Below are 26455 nucleotides of genomic sequence, written 5' to 3' on the forward strand. Positions count from 1 at the left end.
AGAATCTGCACTTGAGGGAGGGAGAAGGCAAAGGGGAAAAGAGGAGCACAGCCTTGGACTTGCACCAGGCAGCACTCTCTGTTTCAGACCCTGATGGAGCCAGAGATCACCAGATTACCCATCCTTCCACTCCTAGCAGAAGGTCATCTTGTTCTCATCATATGGCTGCTCCGTGAACAGTGACAAGCTGTTATCTCACACAGTGACAGAGTCAAGAGATTTGTATATTAGATCTAAAATGTTCAATACTGCTGATTGACCCTGCCATGTTATTATAGTCAATATGATTTTTCTATGGCAGCATTGGTTTCCTCAGTTCTTGGAGTGGTTTCATGTAGGAAATATGCCGGAAAAAACATACAGATAAGTTGCAAAGTCAGTGACAACAAAGTTATAGAAAACTAGATTAAAAACTGACTCTGTATTTCCCACCACATGTCACGTGGGATTGCTCCATTTAATTTCTCACAGCATTTAGCTGCCGAATTCTGCTTACATGCTTGGAGCAGAGAGAAACACTGACTGATGGTCTAGAATGGGCAGAAGGGCTGAGGGGAAGAGTCTGGGCAATTCTCAGTCCCTCTGGCTCTCACTGTCTCCCAAAAGTAAGGGGACAATTGGTTTTCCATCTATCATTTAAAGCCAAACAGCTGGTAACCTTCCTGTTAAACGTATTTGCATATATAATTTACCATTCCTCTTAATTTTAAACCTCCATTTTAAGCTCTTTCAAAAGAGAACAGATTTCTTTGGACAGATTTTTTTTTTTTATTTCCTACCTTCATACTTGATCAGTGCCACGGGCAGTGAAGTGCTAGAGTCCTCTCTTCTTCCCCATCTCACATGGAGGATGTATTTACAAATCACGTTTTACAGGAGGCTTCCAGACTCTAAACACCCATAAGCAATGTAATGAATCACAAGCACAGACATAATGCTGCCTTCACAGGAAGCAACTGAAGTCATTGAAGAAAGTAACTAAAAAAATGAACATGTTCTGCGGTGGGGTTGGAAGTGATGGAGAGGGAGGAAATGCTCATTTCTGAACCCCTTCATTCTGAGGTATTTCAGGTGTCATGAGGAAAACAGCCAGCAACGTTACCTTCCACATGTGATGTCTTTCATCAGATAAAGGATGCCAGGCAGAGACTAACAGCTTCATCAGCTGTCAGACTCAATGCGCTCTTCCCCAGCTCTCATGAAAATGGGCTTTGCAGTCACATTGGCTAGGAAAAAAAAAAAGGGGGAGGGGGGTATTTTTAGTGGTATCCGTTTGAATCATAGTCAAATATCCTGCAATTCACCGACCAGCATCCAACCCTCAGGCCCTGTGCAGGTGGAGACTCGGTGTGTCTCTGAGGTGGCACACTAGCCAAGGGCAAGAGGCAGGAGCCAGCTGGCCCCCAGCAATGCGGCTCTAGGAGAGCAGCCTCAGGAGAAGGAGCTGCCACTGCTTTAGCTACCAAGGAAGAGGACTGGCGGAGGGGGAAAAGCACTCTCTGAGTGTGGACCAGCCAGCCAAATGCCTCCTGTTCCCCTTCATTGGACAGAAGATCAGACTCAAAGTCAAAAGCAGTTGTCTTGGTCATTTTTCTTCCACAACCCGCCCAAATAGTAGATTTCACAATAGCCTGAACAGATGAGTTCTAACAAATCAATCAGGAAAGCCCATTTAGGGAGTATCAGCTGTGTATGCACTTCTGCATCAGACCCACTGCTTCGGGACCTGCTCTGTGCACTCCTTCAGCTCCTTGTGTGCAGCCAGATGTGCACTACTGAAGTGCACTGTCATTCGCTCAATGCAGTCCGTGAGGTGACTCGGATCTAGTGTGCTTACCAAAGATTTAACAACAATATGAATACATTAATAGGACACAGATTTCAGGGCATATCAACAGTTACCTGGAGCACTATACAAGTCTTGATAGAAACGGTGTTCATGCACATGGAAGAGATTGAGAGCTAAAAATCAGTTAATGGTAAGACGGAAAAATACAAAGGAATACCGCAAATAAAACCCATCTCTGCTGTGGGCATATTTCTCTTTAGTGAAGAGAAGATCATTTCCAGAAGCTGCAGGAGGAAACAATTGTGAGAGTCTGCCAGACAATCTGCGACACAAAAGCCTGGAGTGGAATGATAACCAGAGAAAAGCACTTTATTCCCTTTACATGATGCGTTTTTTTCCATCAGAAACCACAGAGCCATGATAAGCTGCTTGCTAGGATTCTGCAGATCTTTCCTTGTGATGGATAGTTAATGAATGGAACATCGCTATTCTAAAAACTTCTGCCTTACTTTATTATTTGGGGGTGAAGTTTAGCCTTCCCTGTCCCCGGTCAAGGAAAGGCTCTTTTTAACTACACAGGTAGCATCTCTTGGGTGCAAGACAGCACACGGCATACGCAGGTCTTGCCATAAACTAGTATAGGAAGGCAAGCAATTCTGGTAACTAAGAAAGGGCTTCCCAGAGCTTATTGCTATTCTGGGACTGCAGTTGTTTTATAGTTTTATAGGAAGATTTCTTCCTCCACTGCAATTTCCAGCAGATTCCCTGCAAACAGCTCATTTGCTTGAGCTACGCGTGAGAAACATTTCACTTTTAAATAGCAATATCTGACCTAAAAACATTTTGGAAAGGAATGAGGAAGTGAGTTGGGAGAGGTACTTTTTGTAGAAAGCAGTGTAATGTTTCTTTCTTTCCATGATGTGCATGAGTGTTTTCCACAGGCTAGAAACCCCTGGGGAAAGACTGTCCTCTGAAGCGATACACAGCAGGAGCAAGGTGCTGCTCTGAAGTGTGTTACTGCGTGCTTAGCAGAACAGAAGTGGTTTATCATGTTATGCAACACATAGAGCTCTCATTTGAATTAGCCATGTAAATTACAAATATGGTTAGCAGCCCAAATGAACCTGCTGAAATTTAAGTGAGCAGAATGTAATTAATGACTTACTTATATCGACAATGAAACTAGCTATGTTAATCTTTCAAAGACGGTCATTAAATTTTTGCTAAGCACAGTCAGTACACAGATTAACAGGCAAAGTCAAAAAATTGTTTTCTTCATGAAGTTCCTTACAACAGAGATTTCCAAGCTGCAGAGAGCTGGTTAGTGAGGTATTCATTCCATTTTCTTTTAGCTGTTAAGTGTAAGGGGGTGCAGCAGAGGAAAAGAGAGAAGGAAATTAAATAAGCATGTGTGTGCGGAAGTACACAGAGTAATTTAAAAAAAAAAATAAATAAAAAACCCCACATGCATTCTTTTCTAATGTTATTATACCTAATTATATCTTGTGGTTATCAAGGGGATGTTCTCAACTGCAAACAGGAGGAAAACCATTCACTTAAGACTGGAAATAGAAGAGGTTTTGCAGTTTCTTTGAATGCAGTCCATGCTCTGAAAATGCAAAACTTTCTATGTAATGCATTGAATAATCTTTGTCAGTACTGAATTAGCTATATCCATATTAATATGGGGCCTACACCATAGATTTTCTTTGAAATTGAGTGACCAGGTTTTTTACTCTGCAGCTACAGAAAATTAATAACATAAGGCATCACAGCATTTTGTTTTCCTCTCCTCCTCTTTTTTTGGTATACATATTTTAAAAAAAGTTTAGAGAGGAAATAAAAGTTCCTTCAACATTTACCCCATCTCCAAAGTAATGCATACCACATAAAGGTTCTGTTTGCCACTTTTGTTAACACTTGAGTAACGTTACAATTTCATGCCCTCATTCTTGCCACTGTTTGGTATATGGCTTTTACTGAATACCTCACAGTACTCTCATATTTTGTCCATCGGGAAGTTTGCAGACCCTGGTGCTTAAGGATGCTGGTTTTGCAGAATTCGCAGTGTCCCTTTTTGCTTCTGAGCTGTGCCAGGATTCTTGTGCCTGAGGCTGAAGCCCACTTCTTTAGGATGCACTCTGAGAAGAAGTTCTGCTCCTCAACAACGTTTTGAAAGTAAACTGCTTCCAATCACACGTCGAGTTTGTTTGAAAGTCTGAATCAGAAAAAAACAAAGTTATGACTGGCTTCTTAAAAGACAGGTGTAACTGAAAGTGAAGAGGTAAAGCTTTCTCCAAGCTATCTTGCAGTGCATGTTTCTGACCGCCCACAAAGCAAAAGGAGCCTGCCCTGGACAGCCTCTACTTTAAACAAGTATAGCTAGAAATTGAAAAAGCTGAACTGTTGAGAAGCAAAATCTGTTCACTGTAATGCAGTTGTTTAATCTGCTGCAAACTAACAGAATGTTTGACCAAGATCAGATTTCCAGAGTATACAGCAAATGTGGACCTGTGCTGACTCTTTAGAAAGTCTTGGAAATGTTTACATCTCATAGTTCTTGATTCCTTCTGCTTACCTAGTAAACGTAGGAAAAAAGAAAAAGCATAATGATTTAAAGTAATCGGCCTTCTGTCATTGATTAATTTCTTTAGACATCTAAAGGAGTTTATACTCTGCAGCTACAGAAATTCCCAGATCCTGGTCTTATTGTGGACCTCTGCAAGCACAGGTTGCCTCAGTGTGATTAGAGTAGAGGTACGGAAATAACCTGATGCAAAATCTGAATTCTAACTTATAAACTAAACAACAGAACGCACTCAGGATATAGCTATGTTTAAAGGTCTAAAATCTTTGTTTGACAATCTCGGATGACCTTTAGTCTGAAACCAGAGAATTAACCTGCAAATAAAGATCTTATCAAACCGGAGTGGTGGATATTATTGCACGTTACCTTAGCAAGGTGGCACGTTCCTACTCATTGACACTTATTGAGTGGTACAATTTCTTTGCACTTGCTACTCAGGGATCTCTGTTCTCCTCGGGTAAAACCCAGCTGTAGCTTTGTCCTGCCAAACAAATGAAAAATAGCTATCTTAAATAGCTAAAAGAGATAAGTAGTCTAAAGTTAAGGAAAGCATGCCACCTCTTTTGCTCAGGTGTTCCTGCCAAGTTGCATGAAGGGCTGCACTTTACATCTGGGTCAGGTTAATGGTAGTGCTTTTCCCTGCCCTTTGGCTGGATCAAACCCTCTCCCTACAACACACCCACAGCCATAGTGCTGCAATCATAAATTCTTCTCCCAAGGAAATAACAGGAGAAACCTTAACTTTACTGTCACTTTGTTGATAACCAGTGAGCAGGGTAAAACAAGTTGAGGTTTTAACAGCAGCTGCTTGGAAAAGTACTCCTGTATTTACATGAAATGGTGCAGGACCACCAGCGATGCCCTAAGAAGGAAAAAATGATATCTGAGTAACTAAATGCAGTGTAGTATGGCTATGACATTGCTGTAACACCAGTTTTTCCAGCCCTTGCAGTGATACAAGGCTTGCTAGATTCTGTCCCTCTTGTCAGCCTCCAGCACTACCTGTTCTGGGAAGTTTTGTTTCATATTTGATCTTTTCTCCAGCAATCGTGTCTACAGGTGTGGATTTCATCGTATCTACAAGGAAAATAAGTACATGAAAATGAACGTTAGGCCTGAAGTTGCATGCTGATTGTGGATAGTGAGAAAAGAGGTAGCTAGAATACCATAGACAGTAACACAAGGTTGACCACAGACCCATATTAGTCTGGGTCTTTCTGCAGAGTGGAGCACAGGCCCTGTGTCATGTTGCCCAGAGTGCTGACAGATAAAAAAACACTGAGGGGCATTACTGTCTCTCCCATCATCCTGTCTGCAATGACCATGCATTCAACCCAGTAATCTGTCGTGGTGCATGATGCAAGATGGCACAGAATTGCTTCAAGTAATGTGGGTAATATCTGACATAGAGGGAATAGCTTAGATCAGTGTTTAAAATTTAATTTCCTAGCCATTTCAAATTATTCCTCACTTAACACTGTTTTAATATTTAAATATAAATCTCTTCAGGGAAGGGGAGATGGAGGAAGTGTGAGTGTGATGCCAAGAGTGACTGGGTGGTTAGAATGAAACAGCTAATGTAGAAAGTTAAAGCAATATAGAAGACTGAACGATTCTCGCAACTGTGCTTATTGACTAAAGTGGAAAAATTACACAGAAGACTTTACTGCCTTGAAAGTTAACTGTTGAGTTGAATGTGATAAGACATTGCTGGTTCAGAAGACAGGGTGGTTTCACTATGAACCTGACCTGTATAATCCTCAATTTCTCAGCTCCTGAGAGCTCCTAGCCCATCATGGTCTCTGCTCTCATTAGAGCCTGTAGCAAAAACAGAAGGCAAACAGCAAGGGAAAAGGATCTTCCAAAAAAAGTGAGGGGCACAAAACCAAAAATTCTTCCACTTTTTCTAACTATCACTGTTACAGAAATTTATTATCCCCTCAAGAACCAACTGAAGCAGATTTGCCATCTTTCAGATGTAAGGAACAAATTAAATTAACCAGAACTACTAAAATTGTTCTGAATGAAAAAAATAAACCCTAACCATCCTGCTGAATGTGGGATACTGAAGAGAAAAGACTTAAAGGAAGTGAGAGAATGAGAATACCGCCAAAAAAAATATAGACTTGCTTTCCCCCTGTTCCCTGTGCAGGGCCCATCAGAGAAACAGACTGCAGTGACAAGAGTCATGGGCTGGTCCCCAGAGCTTGTAACATCAGTAGTAGCCACTCCATCAAGATGGATACAAAGGCTCAAATGTCATTTTCTACATGGACAGTCCCACCTGTGCTGGTTTAACCCAAGAGAACAAACTCATTCAAATTATCTCCACAGTGGAGACATGTCCAGTGTTGCATGCGATATACAGAGCCTGGGGGATGTTTGGACACCAGAGACAAATTCCACCACTCCCCCAGAAAACAAAATAAGCCATAAAGAATGAAGAATGCTCAACACTTCTATAATCAAGCACTAGGAATCTCCTGCTGTGACATCGTTGGCAGTTGAGAGAAATGTTTCTTTTCTGATCCTGGAGGAGCCTGTGCAATGTGCAGCGTCTGCTTCTGCTTTCCTCCTGTTCTGCTGGTCATCAGCAATACCAACAAAACACCTTCTGCTATCACGCATGCTCACCATTTATCTCTGAAAGCAGTGCTTTGTAGCTTCACCTTTCCTAATGAAAAAAAAAACTAACAAAAAAAACCCACCACCACATATTTTCAAGGGTAGCATTAAAATGTAACTGCAATTCTTTGTCATAGTGTCAGGGGAGTTTACTGTATTTTTAGAAACTAGGCAGCCAAAAATAGAAGAGTAGGTCTAATATTACTCTCCTCTCATGACATATAAGCAATTACAAAACCAGTTTAATCAGATTTTTAAAATTAATCTGAAAACACTTTTTCTTTTCTTATTTTACACTGCCAATTGCTCAATTAAACTATAAACTGTAATATCTCTTGATAGAACAATGTACAATAGAATTTAAGTTATATCTTATTACTTTTCAAAGCTGAAGGCAGTGAAATAATCATCTGCTAGACACTTTAAAGAACAAGAGTGCAAGAGTTTCTTTTTAAAAAGGGAGGGGAGGAGAAAATCTCAGATATAGTTTTTACCATCTCTATCCATAATTGTTTATGTTAGATGCTCAAAGGTTTTGAAATGCTATGATAAGAGGAAGTGGGGGAAATCGGGGGTGGGGGGGTGTGGAGGGGACAAGGGGAAGCAGCAAATGTTTTGAACTGGAACTGCTGAGGACAGAGTTTGGTCAGTTAATCTGGATGCAATCAGATTCCCAGTCCTTTCTGGACATTGCTTTGCTAAGGTCACTTGGCTTAAAAAAAAAAAGGCTTGAAGTACAACTGAATTTCAGTGTTATGGCTACTACTATTATGTTTGAGAGACAGACTAATATTATCTTATTACCTTAGCTTCTCAGTTCATAAAAGAGCAATGTAGGCAAAGCCAGGAGATAAGGCAAAATCACTACACTTGAAGTTCAGAGGGATCCTGAATTTCTAGAGTGAGGCTTTCATTTTTCACTCACCATTGTCTCTCAAATTTTTTTTTCTCATTTGGTATAGTGTGTAACTGTATTTCAAGAAAGAAGAAACTGATGAAAAGTAAAATATTTTTTCACAGCAAAGAAAAGTTGCCATATAAAATAGCTCCAGGAACTGAGAAAAAAAATGATACAACAGTATATAAACTTTAAATGTGTCCTCCAAAAAGGAAGCAAAATCAACAGACCAAGCAAAACAGCTGACTCATTTGACCAGCTTTTCTCCTGTGTTCTAGGACATTCAGGTGTGAAGGGGTGAAAAAAAAAACGTTTTCTTAAAAAAGGAAGATAGGAGTTCTCATCGTGTTGGAAGACGTGGCCTGGAGTGACAAAGGAAGAAACCAATGTATCCTTTACTATTAAGTGAGAAGTAAATGTCTTTACTATCTTCTAATTTACAAAAGAAAGCTTATCTGGATGAATTATTATCCTTGCTAGCAGAAATAATTTGAGAAGTATTCCATAAGGTGAGTTAATTAAACTTAACCACCAAAAACCAGCAGATAAAAAGAGAAAACACAGATAAATAAAAATTTGGCAAGGTTAGAAAATGCATGATTAACATCTTGTTGAAAATGTTTAATACAGGGGATGCATCCAATATCGCTCAGGGGTGGGAGGGGAAGGCAAAGAAACGTAACTGAAGCAATGCATTTCTGTAAAAAGCATATATTCAGAACAGTGCTAGCACTTTGGCGGCGAAAAAATAATCAAGCGGGAAAAAGCCTCAGGATACTTCAGTCCTGCTATGGAAAATAAAATTTGACCCAAATTTCCTAAATTATAAGGCTAGTGAAGCCAAATCCTATGTAGTCCTGCACTCTTGCATTCTTAAAGTAGTTTTGTTTATGTGTCACCTAACTGTAACTCAGACTTTTTCCAGCCAGGTCCAACACTGATCACCAGCACATTCCACAGTGGAGAGTTCCTAGGCTAAACAAAATAAAACATTAGGCAGATGTTAGGACTTTTATGGTTACTTTTCTTTTCTTTCTTTCTTTCTAGTGTCTGTCTCACTTTGTAAAAATAACAAACACAGACAAGAAAAGTAATTACGAAGAAAATAACCCCATTGGCAAATAAACTTAATGGTGTCATAAAATCAATGTATGCAAGGAAGATTCAGGTCAAGTGGAATTATAATGATGTAAAACCCAGGAGGAGAATTCAAGGCCTACTTGGAAACACGAGGGGAAAAACTATCGCTGTATTAAAGCATCCATCATTTCCATCCTCTTCTCCACAGAAATAAGAATTTCCAGAGAATAACATATAATTATAGCATCACAGCTGTATATACAGCTCAGAGAATGGTTACTTTTTAATTCTTACAAAATATATCTCTGATAAACAGTACTTTATTTGAAGCTGCATTTCTTCTTGTCTTTTGCCTCTAATGATTAACATACCTGGGACCTGGGCACCCGAAATCAACTGAAATTATTTCCTTCTTTGTTTTCATAAAGAAATACAGGCTTATATTTAGTGTGTGTCCCTGCGCATGCATGCACATGTGCATACACACAAAAGCCATTTTATACCCTATTTTGAGGGCTCAGACTTTGTCCTTTTTCTCATACTGAGACAGAAAAAGCTTTCAGGGAGATGTGAGTCTGGAAATAGGGCCAGGGAGGCCTGGCAGGGCAGGGACTGCTCCGCGGTATGTGAAACCTGCATTGGGGATGGCAGCTAAACTACCCATGCAGGTGCCCCAAGCACAAGGACTGTGGAGAAACTGTGTTAATCTTCTGTTACAATAGTCATCTCTGATCACCAAAACCGATTCTTGCACATATCCTTTTTTTCGCTTATTTTAATTTATTTTCAGGTGGATCGTCAGTTAGATACTGAATACTCTTCTATGGTTAGACCGGTGGCAGAATTATCAAGCCCTGTTCTGATATACATGCTCTTCCTCATATTTTCAGAATAACCAGGTACATTCACATTGCGATGCCATCAGATAAATACTTTTGACAGGGACTCTTTCAGCCAGCTCGCCTTGCTGTCCCAAAGACAGAGTCTGTGTCAGGTCGAACAATCCTCAGATCTTTTACAAGAGGACGAGACAGATTAAGCACACGCTGAGAATAAGAGATGTTTCAGGGGTGGGGGGGAAGGACAGCTTTTTTCCTAGAAAGCAAGTGCTTAGGAAAACTACTGGCATTTTTGTCAGCGTGCTAGCTCTTGATCCTAGCACGCAGCTGACAAATTGTTTGCTCGGCCCGCTGTGACTGCACACGGGCAGCGGTGAGTGCAATGCTGCAGTGAAACGGAGGAATTCCCGACATAGTGAAGTTGCTCTTCAGCCACTTAACTGTCTGCTGCAGGGATACAGTAAAGGACTGCACAAGTAAAAATTGCATCAGGTAAAGGGCACGTCCCATTTCGCCATGTAATATAAGCTCTTCACTGCATCCCTTTTGCTCCCACTGTAATCAGGGCATCATTTTAGTAAGAAAGGCACTCACCAGAGCAGTGACGTCTTCACTTTAACCATATAAACAGTGGGCTTGGACCAATATACTAAGTATTGCATGGTAAAATAAGAACCAGATTGGGTCATCTATAAAATACATGGACCGATTTAAAAAGAATGTCAAATGCATCTGAAGTCTGCAGAAGGACAGAGCACTGAGAGTTGCAGCCCTGCGACAAAGCACAAGGCAGCAGTAGCCTGTGCCATAAGGCACCACTGCATGGTGCTTCCACGAGCACTTTAAAATCAGCCAAATCTTTTTCACCTAAATGTGTAATGAGGATTTGTTCAGTACTTTGCCAGACTGGTCATCAAATGTATTGATTTTTATCAGTTCATAAACACATATCAGTTTGAACTTTACATCACTGTCAACATAAGACCTAGTTTAAAAATAAAGTTTAAAACCTAATGAAAGTGTTGCAGGCATGAAGAGTCCAGATAAGCTGTGTTTATTTGGTGGCTGACAGATACTGTTAATATCTGAGACAGAATGTCTACAATAGACTTTTAAAACATCAAATTTTTTTTTAATGGATTCATTTCAGAAAACTTGTCAAGTAGAAACACAGATGGGGGTGGTTCTTGTAAACTCAGTGATAAGAAGCAAAACACAGGAACTAAAACAATAATATTTGGCATTCTGGAAAAGCAAATTTGAAGCCTGTCAAACATCAAACTAAATTAATAAATACCATAGCATGTGCTCCTATAGCATGCAACATTTATCTCCCCAGACAGGATTAATTGAATAATCCATAAGTGCTGTGGAATGGGGAGTGAATGAGTTTCCTACACTAATTCTTGTAAAAGTGATTACCAGCATCTCATGTGGGTCCCAGTACTCCCCTTTACACTGTGAATGAATGTCCAACTTCAGTTTCATAAATGACCACTCACAATTGCTTTTTTCCTCCTGTGCCATCCTTATGTATGGAACATACATAATAAGATGATTGTTGCCAGCTAAGATATTTTTTTTCTTTTTCTCTTCCAGTTTATATTCTTTTCAAAAATGGTGCAGTATCGCAATTGGCCATTTGTCTTCCATAGAAGCAAAGGATTTTCATGCACAGGACTAAAACTCTCACTGTACAGAAAAAAGCATGCTAAAGTTGTTGTTTGGGTCAGAGATTGTAAGGATAAGCTCAGGACTGCTTCTTTTACTCTCAGCTATGTGCGCAAAGGCAGGGACTTCAACCGATAATCGGAATTTTATTACCTGTCAAATGCAGTTTATAACTGATGCTTTTTCAGTGACAGCATCCCCGTCCCCAGAATGATTTAATCACAAAGCCAAGTAAAGATAACGTTCTTGTGCAACCAACAAGAAAATTAGTGTATGTGTCTCCTTGGTTTTATCTTGACTCTTCAGGCATTAAGAAAGGGAACCAGCTTTCGCAGCCTCTGTCTCAGCCTTGTGCAAGCCAACACTTCTTGAAGCAGTGGAGCTTTGCACTGACCAACACACCTGTACCACGCCGTGCATTTGCACGACTCTTCAGCTTCCCCTTTAGACTGGGCCTGCATCTATCTTTGCTTTCCATGGGTGATCATACTGCCCGAACATAGCTGACACCCTAGCATGGCAATTGTAGCAGAGGCTATGGTTTTCTTTCCAGGTGGCAACAGGCAGGTCCCATTAGGAAGAGGAAGGCAGTAAGAGCGAAAGTGCTGGGAGCGAAGCTGCTGGCCCCACTCCCAGGGAGAACTGAGAGCAGGGGAGGGAGCCCGCAGGAGCCTGAGCAGGGCTCTGTTCCTCTCTGCTCCCTCCCTATGGCGGAAAGGAATCCATTTCTTCTCATTGCTACATTTTCTTTGGGACAGGAACGTAAGGCAAAGGTCACGTGCTGAATGCTGAGTCATTGCTTTGATTTAAGAGCCCGTTGCAGTTTGTGTTTGATCACTGCATGTTGAGCAATGATTCAACATTGCCAGTCATTAGAGTCAAGTCATCTCCATAAAATGGTTCTCCATAAATATACAGGAAATGCTTAGTATGACTGTAAAATAATGCACAAATGTATAGATGGTGATTTTAAAAACTTGTTTTAGTTAGTTTTCTATATTTGCCCCTTTACTAGAGAAGAAAGAATTAAAATTGAGCAATGCTATTCATTTGTTCTAAACTAAGAATTTTATAATGTTACCAAAAACTATTATCAGCTACCTTTTACTGGCAAAGAGACAATTGTGGAAATCACTGCAGGAAATGAGAGGCATTATCTGCAGCTAAATTCATGTCTGCTTTCTAGCTGGTGAAGAAAGCAAGTAAATAAAAGGGGATGCTGTCAGTGGAATGCATGCTGCTCTTCCATAATGGAGGGTACAGCGCCTCCCCTTTCCCAGAAAAGCATCCAGTTTAGCAAAAAACCATCTTCTTTCCTGGTTTTTGCGCATTTATCTTTGGTAAACTACAGTGTCCCCTTAAATCAGCTCTGCATAAAGTTCCATTTGGTTCAAGACCACTCAGTTCTCTGGGTTCTAAGCACACTGCAGCTGTTCCTGGTATTGCTGAAATATAAATAGATTACCATCTCAGTGGGTTTTAAAGCCACAGCTAAGCTTATTAAAATTGAGGCATTGCATAAACCACATTCATTTCTACTAATTCTGATCTTTACATTCAGTAACACTGAATTCAGTTTATTCCAGAGCATTGCAGGGAAAAATGACAGTTAAAGTGATCTCTCTGGACCTTAGTTTACAGCAAGTATTTCTCTGAGCAGGAATAGCCTCCTTTTCAGCAGGCTAATGTCTGAGAATTAAAAGAATGTATAAAGCTTTTCTTTTTTTTTTTTTTTTGCTTAGAGGAAGCTAATCTTTATATCCTAGCATCCATCAATCAGCTTGCTAAGAGACACAAAATGAAAACTGGCATTGCTGAAGCTGATGGAGCTTTTGCAGCTGACATTAGATGAACTAGTTAAACTTCACCCATGGTCAATACTGTTCTGTATTTCAAAATCTGACTAATTATCTGCTTTAATTTCCAAACATCTGATGTAATAGTGATTTCACTTGGTAATCTACATTTTATGATCCTTTTCTCCCAGATAAACATTAGATTAGTTTCATGGTGTCTAAATAGATGTTGGTATCTCTAGAGAACTAAAAGAGAAATGGAAACAGAACACTCAGAGAAAATGCTTTTTTTCATTTCCCCTTCAATTTTCCTTTTCTGGGATAATAGAGCTTTCTGACTTCTCTGAAATCTTACCAACCTTCCACTACATTTGCATTTTGTTACAGATTTATTTATATTTAGCATTTTTCTTTGGCCAGCAGAATAGGCTATGATGCTGGATTAGTGCTTTGTTCATAGTAGGATTTCAGATGAGTCACAGATATATCTCTGCAGCAGCTGTTGCAGACCTTGTAATGCCATTAGGCTCTGACTCAGAGATGTTGCACTGGCATACTGTGGCTATAGTCTTAGTGATCTCTACAACACAGAAGCCATTCAAGGTAGATGATGGGGAAGTATCAATGAAATTTTGGAGAGCATATCCTGAAAGCATAATGCACACAACAGGCACTTCACAAGTTTTGTGACCTTTTCAGAACTTAGATGGAAAAACACTGCAGAAGATGAGGAAATTCTACTTGCAGAAGTTTCTGACTGCTTCCTGTCAAAAAGATTCACTTCCTACCTCGTGGTAAAAAAAAACATTTCCTAGCTCATGGTAAAAAAAAACAAAACAACACCAACAAATAAAAAACACCAAACCACTTCTTTGCTCATAGTAAAAAAAAAAAAAGAAAAAGAAAAAAAGGAAACTATCCCTTGCTGATGATTAAAAAAAAATCCCACTTCCTTGCTCATGGTAAAAAGCCTCTGCAGACCCACTGGGGACCATTAGTGTCCAAGAGAACCTTTAGAGGTCCTGCTGAAAAACTATGCACTCATAATACAGAAGAAAATAGGTCCCATGTGATACCAGAAATTTGGTCAGGATTTTAGCTGGATGTCTGCAGAGGATCAGAAAGCATCTTACATATTGCCAACACTATTATAAAAGTTACAGTTTCTGAGTTCTGGGGAAAAGTTATCATAGACACAGATAATGCTTGGCATTTTCAGCTTCAATGCCAAGAACTCTGCTAAGCCTCCACCCTTGAGTGATGCCATCTGTACAGAAACATTAAGCCCATCTTTACCTCTAAGGTCTCATATGTTAAACTGACACACTCAGCTAAATTCAGATTTAGAGCAGATAACCTGCTACACCTGGGAACGGGTACATAAAGTACAGCCACTCGTCCTAAGTGCTCGGTAAGTAAGAGCTGTAATAATCTTGTTTCTGCCAAGTCATCCAGTCCGATAGCAGGCATTATTTTGGACTAATGGAAGATACATACCTGGCTCCTTGCACACCTTTCTAACACTCCACTTGCCAGTCAATGCTTATTTCATCTGATTTCATTCCACTGCCTTTATCTGAATATATCTGGAATGAATCTAGCCTATGAAGATATAAACAAAGTAATAGAAGACATGCATACAGACTAATCATGTAACAAGTTATGTTTCTGAAAAACAGAAATAGAACAGCACATAATTATTATAGTGTGAAGATACATAAATAAAAACGGAGCAGAAGAGAATGAGCTAAATCATGTTACACTGTTGATTACCCAGACTGACAGAGATTTTTTGGCATGTCAAACATCTCAAAAATAAGACATGAATTCTCACCTCCCTAACACAGAAGAATGGGCATCTGTCATGTTACATTCACTTGATCTATATTAGAACCTCTCAAAGTTTTTCAGAGACTCCTACAATGCTGCATGTTTTCATTTTGTAATGAACCCAGCACAAGGACATTATTTTGTTTGAAGGTCATGCAAAGTATTAGCTGAGTACACTCTTTAAGAAAACTATTTCATAAATGCACATGGTTAGAATATTTCATAAGGGCCCAGTGTTGCAAAGTTTTGAGTACACAAGCGATGATCTCATTCCTCAGAATTGTCTGTATTTACTGCCCGTGTAAAAGAGAATACGCATTGTAAATGCTTACAATTACATCAATACAACGAATCAGTCTATCGGAGAGATAAACAGATGAAAATAATGCTGTTCTATAAAGGTAAACATTACCTCTGGGCAACTAGGTGTATGCTAGATCCAGTCTGTGCAAGCAAATGGGTACTGTTGAAGTGGGATGTTTTAGTCCCTGGCATTGGTTGTTTGAAAGCTCCTGAAACAAAATACGTCAGAATCTTCTTTTTTGAATGCATGGCTGCCTTTCTATCTAGGTAGTCTTACATCACTCTTCACTGTGATGCTGCAGAGCTAAATGAATGTTGAAGATGGAATTTATTGCATTAGAAAGTAAAATACCATGTCATGTACATCCAACACAGGCTATACATTCTTCATTTAGTAATAACATTCTTTTAAAGATTACATGAGAATGTCCTCTGCCCTTCATCTTTTTTTAATTGCCCTACACTACCTTGCTGTAGAGGACAGAAAGAAAATGGATAATGCAACAGGTCAGATCATTGCAGAATAATACTGATTTATAGCATAAGATTATTTGACACTGTATTTTTTGTCAGAAGAGGTTTGTGGTTTGGTTTTACAGACTAGATAGTAATATGATGGGTTTAAAACTACTGAAAAAATTCTGGGCAGTATCCTTGCACTCCTAAGGTCAATAGCAAAATGGATGGTCATGTTCAGCATATCTAGGATTTCTTTCTGAGCTTTTCTTTTTACTGAAGGATGTGGAAGATGTCAAAAGAAAGTTTTCACAAAAGCAGTAAGAAAAGGAAACTTCTTTGGGAACTAGGGAAAAGTGACCAAAGTCTAAAAGGGGCAGTGTTTCATGCATGTGTTAAAGCCTGTAAGGTTCAACAGGCAGCCAGAGTGCTGTGACTTCTAACTTCTGACAAACTGGCTCTGTAACCTTACAATGCAACTTCCCATATTTTTAAAGGCATTCTAGAATCAAAGATTAAAAAAATCCATTATGCAGGTTATTTTCACTTTTCATTAAAACTATTAGATGTAAATCTCAACCATTTGATGTCATTAATGCAAAGTTATCTTTTTACAGATGGACTAACATCCTCCTGGAATCACTTGCTGAAGTGTGCAGTTAACTCCATGAGTATCCTGATAGTCACAAGTTTCAAACCTTACCTGTTGCTGGAATTGTTAGATATTTGGTTATTACGCAAACAATCCAAGAGCTGAGACTCTTAACCAAGGACTACGACAAGCACCCACCTCAGTGTCAAACACCAGACATTTGTCCATGAGTCTGCAGGAAGCATGACTTTCTTGATGTCCCAGAAGAGGTGTACTTTGGTAACTAAAGACACTTTATCCATTGTTTTAACTGCCAGGCCAGAGTTCTCCCCCTTTGATTTGTACAATGTTCCCTTACTCTTATCTTCCCTACGCACAACTATTTCCTGACTCCGGACCCCAATGCTGCAATAAAACTTCATCCTCCTTGGCACACAGTTGTCTCCAGAAGTGACACTGAAAAGCACAGGAAGTTTAATTTTTTTCTTGGTTGAACGTTAGTCTAGTAATGGCCCTCCTGATACTGGCGTAGACACTGGGAAGAGCTGTTACAAAAGGGAATCCTGCTCTCTCCCTGTAGTCCCTGCAAACTGTGTAACCTACGGAGAATGTTGACTGCACTGAGAATCTGCAAGCTCAGATGTTCAGAGCCATGACTCGCCCAGTTTCAGTTGACTTTATTTTCAATTTCTTCTGAGCAATGTCATAAAGCATTCCTCTGATGATCAGGTAGATCACCTGCATCTCTGCAAAGGCTCTGCAGTTTCTCAACTAAATGATCAGTTAATATTTAAGGAGTCTGACACCACACACTATTTTCTCTCGCTTACAAGGCTGTCTGCTCATATTTGGGTGCAGTGAAATCAGGGAGAGAGAAGAAGGCATGGAGATGTGTTTCCAAGCTCAAATCTGCTACACTGCAGGACAACAGCCAGTGCCTGTTGTACTGCCCTGCTACTACAGAGAGAGTGACACCTGCTCGCTCTCTCCAAAACACAGAGCTGACTCATGCACTACGTTGCTTTGTTTAACAGCATCTATTCTGCTTTGGGTGGATTTCAGATTGATGATGCATTTTTTGCTTATGGTTTCCTTCTCTTCACTAACATTTGAATATTCCTGCTACCGTAGCTCCTGGTGGTATCTATATCAATAGCTATTTAAATATCTTAAAAGTGCTTTTTGTAACTGACTGCCTGGAAAATTGAAAGCATTTATTTTGACAGAGGTTCTTCCTATCCTCCCTCCTTGCTCTCCCAGAAACATGCATCTAATTAGATACAAGCATTTTAACAATGCTATCGGAAAAGTATCTGCAGCTGTTTTAAATTTAAACTACAGGGGCCTCGTTCACCATCCAGTTATTTCACATTTACAGTGTCATAATATCTTTAAAATTCAAAGTGTTAAAGCCAGCATAAAATGGAGGAAAGCAGCAAATTATACTATTGCTATCAATTGAAAGCCATATAACTTAAATTTGCACTGATTTCTTGAAGTTAAAGTAATCGCTGAACAGCAGGGTTAAATGGTCATGCTGTATAATTAAGACCTGTGTATGCTACTTGTCACTACCCTTTCAGCATTTTCTTACATGGTTTGCCCTCACAGAAGAAACCAATCTAATATAAACATCTGCATCTTATTTCTCTTCTGTGGTTTTAGTCCAGTATTTGCATAAGCGTGTGGTTAGCCACACAGAGGCCATCTGGTTGGCCACGCTTATCCTGATCCATTTTCTTTTTGTGCCAACAATGCTTGCTCCTGTGCCATGTTCCTTGTGTGATAAATCTGCTTGCCACAATATTGAAAACTGAAACTACCAGCACGACTGTTTCGGTTTCTGTCTGCTGAGCAATGGGTGCTTGTGTGTTTGTCACAGCTTCACAAACATCAAGGAACGCCTGCAGAATGCTACGATAGCCTTGAACCCACTATGAACGCCAAGTAGTTGGCAAGAGTTCAAATCTTTGCCTTGTTTTCTGGCAGAGTTTTTATTTCAGGCATGATGTTCTTCCTCATCATACTTTCTACAGCTATGAGTGACTATCAAGAGAGTCACATACAGACCTGGACTTTCATGTTCTCCTTTAGCTGTCTGCTTTTGTATGACTGCTCTTCCTGTTTACCCTGTTGTAGCATATGAGGTCCTGTGGGTACAGCAGCTACTTACTGGCAATCCTGTAAGAAACTGTCTCTGCTGTGGACGTATATCCACTACTTAAGAGCATGGAAGCCCAAGATGATGGTCATTTCAGCCCAGCCTCGCATGGTATTGAACACCTCCTGTGAAAGTCTAAGCATTGTTGTTAGCACTGTTACTGAGGCCAGGACCCCACTGTAGTGGGGCTGGCACTATTCAATGAGTATCAAGAGAGAAACTTTCCTGCAAACAGCTCAAATCGCAAAGAAATGGAATTAAAGCAGTGGGGAAGTGTTTATCCAAGGTCACACAACAGGTCCCTTGGCATACTCAGGAAGAGAATATAGGTATCTCATTTCTTCACACTCCTGTAAAAGTAATAGTACAAATAAATACACAGTTTCCAAACATGCATCTCTTGCTATGTCATAAAGTTACCCTAAAATCCATTCAAAAGATAAAAGAAAGCTTCCAAAGTTGAGAATTTGGAAGTCATGTGTAACTGCTGTAGAAGTATATGGCACAGTTGAGACAGCAGAGGTCCCCAAGGATTTCTTCTCACATGGCCTTTGCCTCTGTCTATAGCCATCCCACTATTCTTATGTGCAAACTGAGTTACGGGAAAGCCTATTTTGGAAAAAGAAAAATAATAACTTCCCTTCCCTCCACATGTTAAAAAAAAAAAAAAAAGATACGATGCTCATGATGCCCACCTTCTTCTCAGAAAAGGATAATGAGGTGGATTTGAAGAAGTATTGATACATTCACTTTTGTTGACCAGAAGGAATGTTCCTGATGGCCCATTTAATAGTATCTGTACTGTCTTTCCAAGGCCAAGCTACAAAACAGACAAAGAACTGACCACAACTGCATTGCACCATTGTGGACATCTGTAGATTGGCTGCTTCCAACTACCACAGTTCCTTTTAGCATGTAAGATCATGTCTTTTCAGGAACTAGTGTGCCTGATGTGGGCCATTTGACGCTGCCACAAGTTGTTACAGAATGCACACCAGAGAACTTGTCCTTGCACATTTCCATTGCAAGCAACTGTGAGTTTCGGTCTATGCTATGGAGTTATGTATCCCTAAGTCTTTTTCCTCCAGTGCCCTGAATGAGAATCTAACAGTGTACAGAGGAAATTTGATTTAGGCTCAGGTGTAGAGCTGGGTCTACAAAGAAAAGGACATATAGATGTAGCCTCTCTGTTACACTCTGGATCTGCTTTGTTTCTGTTTCTCTGGGGTTTTTTGCTTCCCTATGCTTTGTTTATACACTCAGGCACTGCTACAGCAGCTGAGTGAGAAACTAATGGGAATGCCTTCACGGGTTTCTATAAATCAGCCTAGAGGTTGAATTATCTGATGTGTTTTGTGGTATGTTCTATATGTCTAAATATCCACTTTAGGGGTTTGAGGTTTCTTTTATTAACACGTCTTGCCTCAGGGAAGGAGAAGTTTTGTTTTTCATAATCATAAAGGATACACACAATATAAATTTACACTGGCTTGTACAGATCAAACACATTCTATAATGAAAACTTCACAGCCTGTTTCCACAGGTGATCTATTTTTAGGCCAGAGGGATGGGGTACAGAACAGTTAAGGGCAAAGCATCATTACACAAACAACAGCAAGTAGAAGACAAATAATTTTTCATATCTTGCAGTGAGATATTGATAAGTACATGTGAACATAGGATAGATTTGCTGGCTTAGACAGTATAGGCTAGTTGATGTATTTGATGTCACATTTGGGCAAACAAAAGATTTGTTGGTTTCTGTTAAACCACACAGAGAACTGTCAGGAGTTTCACCAGGAGTACTTGAAATATCAGCACAAAAAGTCAAATAATTTAAATAAGCTTGCTTTGGAGATATATGTGTCTGAGAAGATTAAACAAAGCTAACATGAGAGATTTCAAAGTTTAGAAAACACCAAAGAGTTAACATACAATTTCGTAAATAAAACATCTTGTCACCACATTTTAATGGCTTCAGGTAGAATTTCAAAGCACTTTATCTGATCTGCTTACAGAATTAGATAGGAGAAGCTTATGCTTAGACATACGCACAATGGATTTAAAAATCAGTACACAAAGCCTGCAAGTGTTTTCCTTTCAGAGGGTCAAAGAGGGTAAAGAAAGCAAGAATGTGCTTTTCCTCCTTTGAGCACAGCACTGGTTTAGTCTTTGGCAATACCATACATAGTCTCTTAGCTGATAGGCAAATTATAGACTCATCTGAGCCAAAATGGTTGCTTCCCTGTACCTTTTAAAATTTTAGATCTGGCTATTTATAAAATTTCATTAGAAACTTCCCATGCTATGGGAGTATTTTATGTATTAAACTACAAAGGTATGGGTTAAAATATTGAGAGTTTGAGATTAACTGCACAGCCTCCAGATGCTGCAATATCTTATGAAGCAGAAAAAGACATATGCCAGAAATCCTTTCCAGACAAGTCTGGAAAAGAAGCCGCTGTTACAGTATTGATTTTCCCTTCCACTATTGTATGAAACCTGGCCACCTGTTTTCTGACAGTATACCACAAAGGAAAATCGCACCACTTCATATACATTAATAGCATTACAGGAAAAATTTAAGTTTTTATATATGTTAAGTTTGTGAAAATTGCAAGCCTGCAGACCTCATTTTCCATGTTTATACATCCATTCATTTTAAAGAGAGTATTTCTTACTCTGGGAGGCTACTACAGCGGACAGTTGGTACATCATAAATAATGGAAGCTTCTATCTTTAAAGTTCTAATAAAGTAAGTGCTTATACCATTTGCAAGAACAGATTTCAGTTGAGTTAAGTAGTCTACTCCACTGAAGGCCGTTACAGATGAACTGGTGAGGTAAGATTGCGTCATCATAGCTCAGCCTAATCCATAAAACTATGAAGTAGTATACGTGATATTTTTGACACACAAATAGACTTGTAATCAAGGCCTTTCACAGTTTTCTTTTACTAGCTCAACATTTCAGCTGTCATTGCAAGAGTTTTTCTCCATCTGAAATAACTTGTTCTTCTCTGTGGATATGCAGTTTTTCTGCATATATTTAGAGAACGAGGTTTCTGTCCTCTTTTGTGCCAAAAGGTAGTGTCTGCTAATAAATTAGTGCTAATAAATAGCTATTGGTTCCACCACAGCTTCCACATATTTCCAAATACACATTGAAATCAAAGAGGAAGCTCAATCTAGAGTGTCATCTTTAAAGCATAATATAGGCATACTGTTTAATTTACACCTTTGCTGGAAAGCTGACTAGCTTGCTTCCATTTTGCAGCCCTGTTGTGCACATTCCAAACAAGTGATGATCCAGAAACAAATATCAGATTCCTTAAATATAGAGCATACTCTCAAGTGTGTAAACTGAGCATACTCTCAGCTGAAAAAGCTGCAGAAGCCTTTTTTGACCTGTCTATATCAAAACAAGAATGGTGGTGTGCGGAGATGGAAAATGCTTGAGTGACACAGGCTATATTCACCATAGAAGAGGTGAAGGGATGGAGCTTATACACTTGTTTTCCAAAGGAAAGAAATAAATACAAGGGCCAGTTGGTTCTGCTGGCAGATCTTGTGGGGGGAAGGGAGGAAGGATAGAGGCTACTGGGCTACTCCTGGAGTAATACTGCAAGTGGATGGGGACTGTTACAAAATATAGCGCTTGAGTTTCCCATGTTTGGATGACATCTAGGTGAACTGTCAGTTGTGTAACTAAATGGCTAACTGCGTTTATCTTACCACTGAGGCTTTGTAGAATAAAACCTGGAAAACTGAAGAATTTCTTAAGTGATGGTAAGATTTAATAGAACCTTATTCCTTATCTTTATTCAAATATTATTCATACCACAAATTCAAAAAAGGTTTTTTCTTAAAAAAAAAAAAGGGATATTAAGCATTCACAATAACTCAGAGTACAAAAATATATACCAAGAATAAAGCTACTAATTTCGTTGCTGTGCTATTTTGTGATGTGGATAGTGGCCTTGTTTGTAAAATAACTATTCACAATTTTAAATAGCACTTGGCAGCATTGTTCTAGTATCTTCTGTACTCAAGTGCGTAAATTTCCAGTTGCCCAAAGGTATCAGTAATAAGTGCCACTTGCCAGGGATCTTACAGCCAAAAAAAAGTTTAGACATAAAATGGGATTTCAAAGTGGATTTAAGTGACAATTCTATTTGTCACCAGCAGTGCAGTGATTTGGGGGAAAATGCATGTTGACTGGCATGTATAAAAATTTATAGTGGGTTTCACTGTCTGATTGCAGCCTTTTAACTATAGTGTAGCTGCTATGAATTGCAAAAACCCCCCACACATGAGATCCTTTTTCATGAAAGGACCCTATTTATGCTGGGAGGGTTATATATATGTTGAGTCTCCTAAATGACTGCTTCAGTCAGGCTTCAATGGCATCTCAACAGAAAACTAAAAGCTGTTTCTTACAGAACGTAACTTGCATCGGCCAAGCGTCTGCCCATGGCTGACTGACCTACACTGAGTATTTCTTAAAACTGGATGAGCAGTGCATGTTCTTTCCAGGCATTTTGGTTTTCCAGTAAAAAAGCATGAAGAGAGAGCTTTCTACAATATTTGTTTCTGGTTCAGAAAAAAAAAGAAATCAACAAAACACAAAAAACCCACAGAGATTGATGCATAGGATGATGCAGAAGAGCATTCTCTTTTGAAGAGGAGTCTCCAGCAGGATTTCTGGCCCATGGATTGAAAAAAAAAAGCTGCATTTATTTTCCCATGCAGTTTTCTGTGAAGCAAAGTATTCCTCTTTCCTGGCATCTGAGCTCAGCATTTAAAAAACCCAAATCCTTGGTTCACTTTTCTCCATGAATGAAGAGCTGCTTGATCGATCTACACAGATTAAATTTAAACAATTTTATCAAACAAAAAGACTGACTCTGTTGCTGTTAAGAAAGACTATATCTATCTTCTCATAGCATGTACGTACACTCTGCAAAGAAATCAGCAGCAATCCCACATCCATAATCTGACTGTGTTACATACTTTCTGGGGGACACAATGGTAGCCTTTAGTGGACATGTCAGCTTCAAATCCTCCCAAGATTCGTGGGACAATGGTAGCTTTATTCTGTTTCATAACTTCCATCGTCCTCTAGGCAGTCAGTATGCTTTATGCCTGACTGAAATGGATGCAAAACACAATTATGCCAAGAAGACCTACCTCCAAGTCCTATCACCTTTCCTATTTCCTTCTCCATCGTGTTTTACTGTGGCTGTTTTTAGCGAGACATGGGGACAACACGCCAGAGACACATTGCTCAGCCTGTTGCAGTCACCCAAGTGTCACGTTAACAGCCGAGAAGTAAAATCGCTGCTTCAGCCCGAGGCATCTGCAGCTGGGACCTCCTTTCCACCAGCCCACACAGGAGGAGCGCTTGGATTCACACTGACTCAGGGCTGTCAAACTGCGGCACTGTGGCTTATGAGAGATTAAAAATAAAAAGCTGGGCGAGAGTTTGACAGATGCCTGTCAAACAGAGAGCGGCACCAGCCCTCTGCCCCCCGAATGAGGGCTTTCCAGCAACGTTTCAAATTCCCTCTCCGGACGAACGCCTCCCGCCCCCCACCGCGCCCTTCGCTTCGCTTACACCTGGCTAAGCTGACTAAGAGACCAAAGGACGGGAGGAGTCCCCTCTGCAGAAAAACAAGGCTGAGCAGCCCTGCAGGCTCCCCCCGCCCCGCCGCGGCCCTGCTGCCCTCCGCTCCCCTCCCCCCCCCCGACCTCCCCTGCCCAGGCCGCCGGGCTGCACCGCCCCGACAAGCGTACCGCCACCCGAGGGTCGCCAGCAGCCGCCAGCAGCCCACCTCGCCCCGCCAGGCCCCCCCCGAGGCTGAGCTCCGCCGTCCCGGACAGGAGCCCCCACCGTCCCCGGCGGCCGGGGACAGCGACCGGCCTCCCCCAGGGCTCCCCCCGCCCGCCCCCAGTGCCGGCCAAAGGCCCAGGGCTCGGCGCGTTCCATTCCCCTCGCGTCACGGGGTGGGGGGCACATCGGAAACCCATCGCTCTTTCCAGAAGCGGGACGTACACCGCCCGTAGCGCCGGTGCCCGGCTGGGCGCAGCGGCCCGGCAAGCCTGAGCCCCAGGGGGGCGGGAGATGGCGGCGGGACGCCGCGGGCCGAGGAGGCGGGGTGGGGGGGGGGGAAGGCAGAGTTGGTAGGTTCCGGAGGGGGCAGGCGCGCGCGGAGCGCTGGCGCCGCGGCTGTCAGAGAGGAGCGGCGGCGCGAGCGGAGGGAGGCGCAGCCGGGGCGCGAGCCTGCCGCCTCGGGCTGCCGGAGGAGCCGCCGCCGCCGCCGCCGGGAGCCGCCGCCCTCGCCCCGGGGCCTCGCTGCGGCGCGGGGCGCGCTCCGGCGTGCGGCAGGTGCAGGGCGCGCGGGCGGAGGCGGCCCCGCCACCGCCCCCCGCCCGGCGGCGATGCCGGCGGTGCAGAAAACGGTGTCCGAGATCCGCTCCCGCGCAGAGGGTAAGTGCCGCCCGGCGCCCGCCTCTCCCCGCCCGCAGGGACGGACGGGGGAGCCCGGCCGGGGCTCCGCGACCCTCCGGCGTGGAGCCGCGGCGGGGTCTGCGCCGCCGGGCCGGGAGGAGGAGGCGGCGGCGGGAGCCGGTGTGGCGCCGGCTGCCGCAACGCCGCCCGCCGCGCCGCCCCTCACCGCGGCCTCCGGTCGCGCCGTGCTTCTCCCCCCCCCGCACCCGGGGCTGCGGCGGCGGGCGCTTGCGGCGGCCGCGCATCGGCCTCAGCGCCGGGGCGTGAGCGTTGCTGGTGGTGGTGGTGGTGGTGGTGTTCCCCGGTCGGTCTCGTATTTATGGCTGCCCATTGTCTGCCGGGGGCGGTGAGCCCCCGGGCAGCGGTTTGCGCGTCAGCGATGGCAGCGTTTCAGGGCGAGCGGTTGTTTTCTTTTTGCCGGTGTGTCTGGCCGCACGGCCCGCCGGCCCCGGCGGGGGGGGAGGCAGCGGTGGCCTGGGATGTGGCACGGCCTGGGATATTCGACCTAGGAGTCAGCCGGCGTGCCTCCCTTACATGTAGCATGTAGGTGTACAGTGACCGTCGGAAATGAACGTTCCCGATAGAGGGAACGTGCCTGAAAGCTTCAGCCTGTGCTGGTGTTTGGTGCCTGACTAAGGGTTGGGATTGCTCAGCCTTCGGATAACAACGTGTCAAGAACTGCCTTCTGAAAAGAATCACTGCAGTGAAATTGTCCTAATGGAATATTTATTGCATGCAAAAGTAACATCTGAAACCACTGATACCAAAGCAGCAGTCTGTTGGGACAGCTTATGATTTTCAGTTGCTGTAGGTAATGATAGCAGTGTCACCGTAATGACGCATACTTCCTGAGGCAGGTATGCAGGTTTTGTGCCTTTGTCTGAAAGTTTTCGCGCTTAAACCATTACATCAGGTTGATTATTTTTTGGCTTTGTTTGGCTATGTAGGGAGGGAGAAACTTTCTCCCTGTATTTTTCTTCCAAAAAAAGGATTTTTTTTTTTTTTAATTTTATTTTTGGCTAGGAAGAACATGAAGAAAGATAGATTCAAAGTAGGTTGTTCTTTTCTGTTTCTCCCGTGTTACATGCCTTCTTCCCCCAAAAGTAGGTTTGTAGGAGGTCTGGCTCTGCCTTTACCTACAAAATGTTAGCTGGCCAAGAAATAGAAGAATGGATCTTTTTAAGAAGAAAGGAAGAAGGTACATCCTTCCACTTTTGAAATGTGTTTACAACCAGAGCAACTGTGCTGCTATACCCGCAGTGATTAGTAGGTACATAAATGTCCAAATTTTCACTGCTTAATTTCAGTTCTTTTCCAGA

General features: G+C 41.8%; 1 protein-coding gene and 1 long non-coding RNA gene across 6 annotated transcripts in view; one reads left to right on the plus strand and one right to left on the minus strand.

The window, feature by feature from the left end:
• Positions 1-10073: 10073 nt before the first annotated feature.
• LOC138685700 (uncharacterized) lies at positions 10074-15982 on the minus strand. Its single transcript, XR_011325095.1, has 3 exons — positions 15528-15982; positions 14783-14887; positions 10074-12423 (listed from the first exon to the last, which is right to left on the minus strand). It is a non-coding gene; the product is annotated as an uncharacterized lncRNA (long non-coding RNA).
• An 8804-nt stretch (positions 15983-24786) lies between these two features.
• Positions 24787-26455, plus strand: part of ATP8A1 (ATPase phospholipid transporting 8A1) — a 129070-nt gene continuing 127401 nt past the window's right edge. For 3 of the 5 annotated variants that reach the window (XM_069790928.1, XM_069790937.1, XM_069790944.1), the window contains exon 1: positions 24787-25115. In XM_069790928.1, the coding sequence (XP_069647029.1) occupies positions 25067-25115 (49 nt within the window). In that variant the 5' untranslated portion in view covers positions 24787-25066. Of the gene's footprint in view, positions 25116-25639; positions 26403-26455 lie in introns of those variants that run through there. The other 2 variants (XM_069790952.1, XM_069790997.1) reach the window with 2 other exon arrangements.

This window comes from Haliaeetus albicilla, chromosome 1 (assembly GCF_947461875.1).
Source record: "Haliaeetus albicilla chromosome 1, bHalAlb1.1, whole genome shotgun sequence".
Classification (NCBI taxonomy): Eukaryota; Metazoa; Chordata; class Aves; order Accipitriformes; family Accipitridae; genus Haliaeetus; species Haliaeetus albicilla.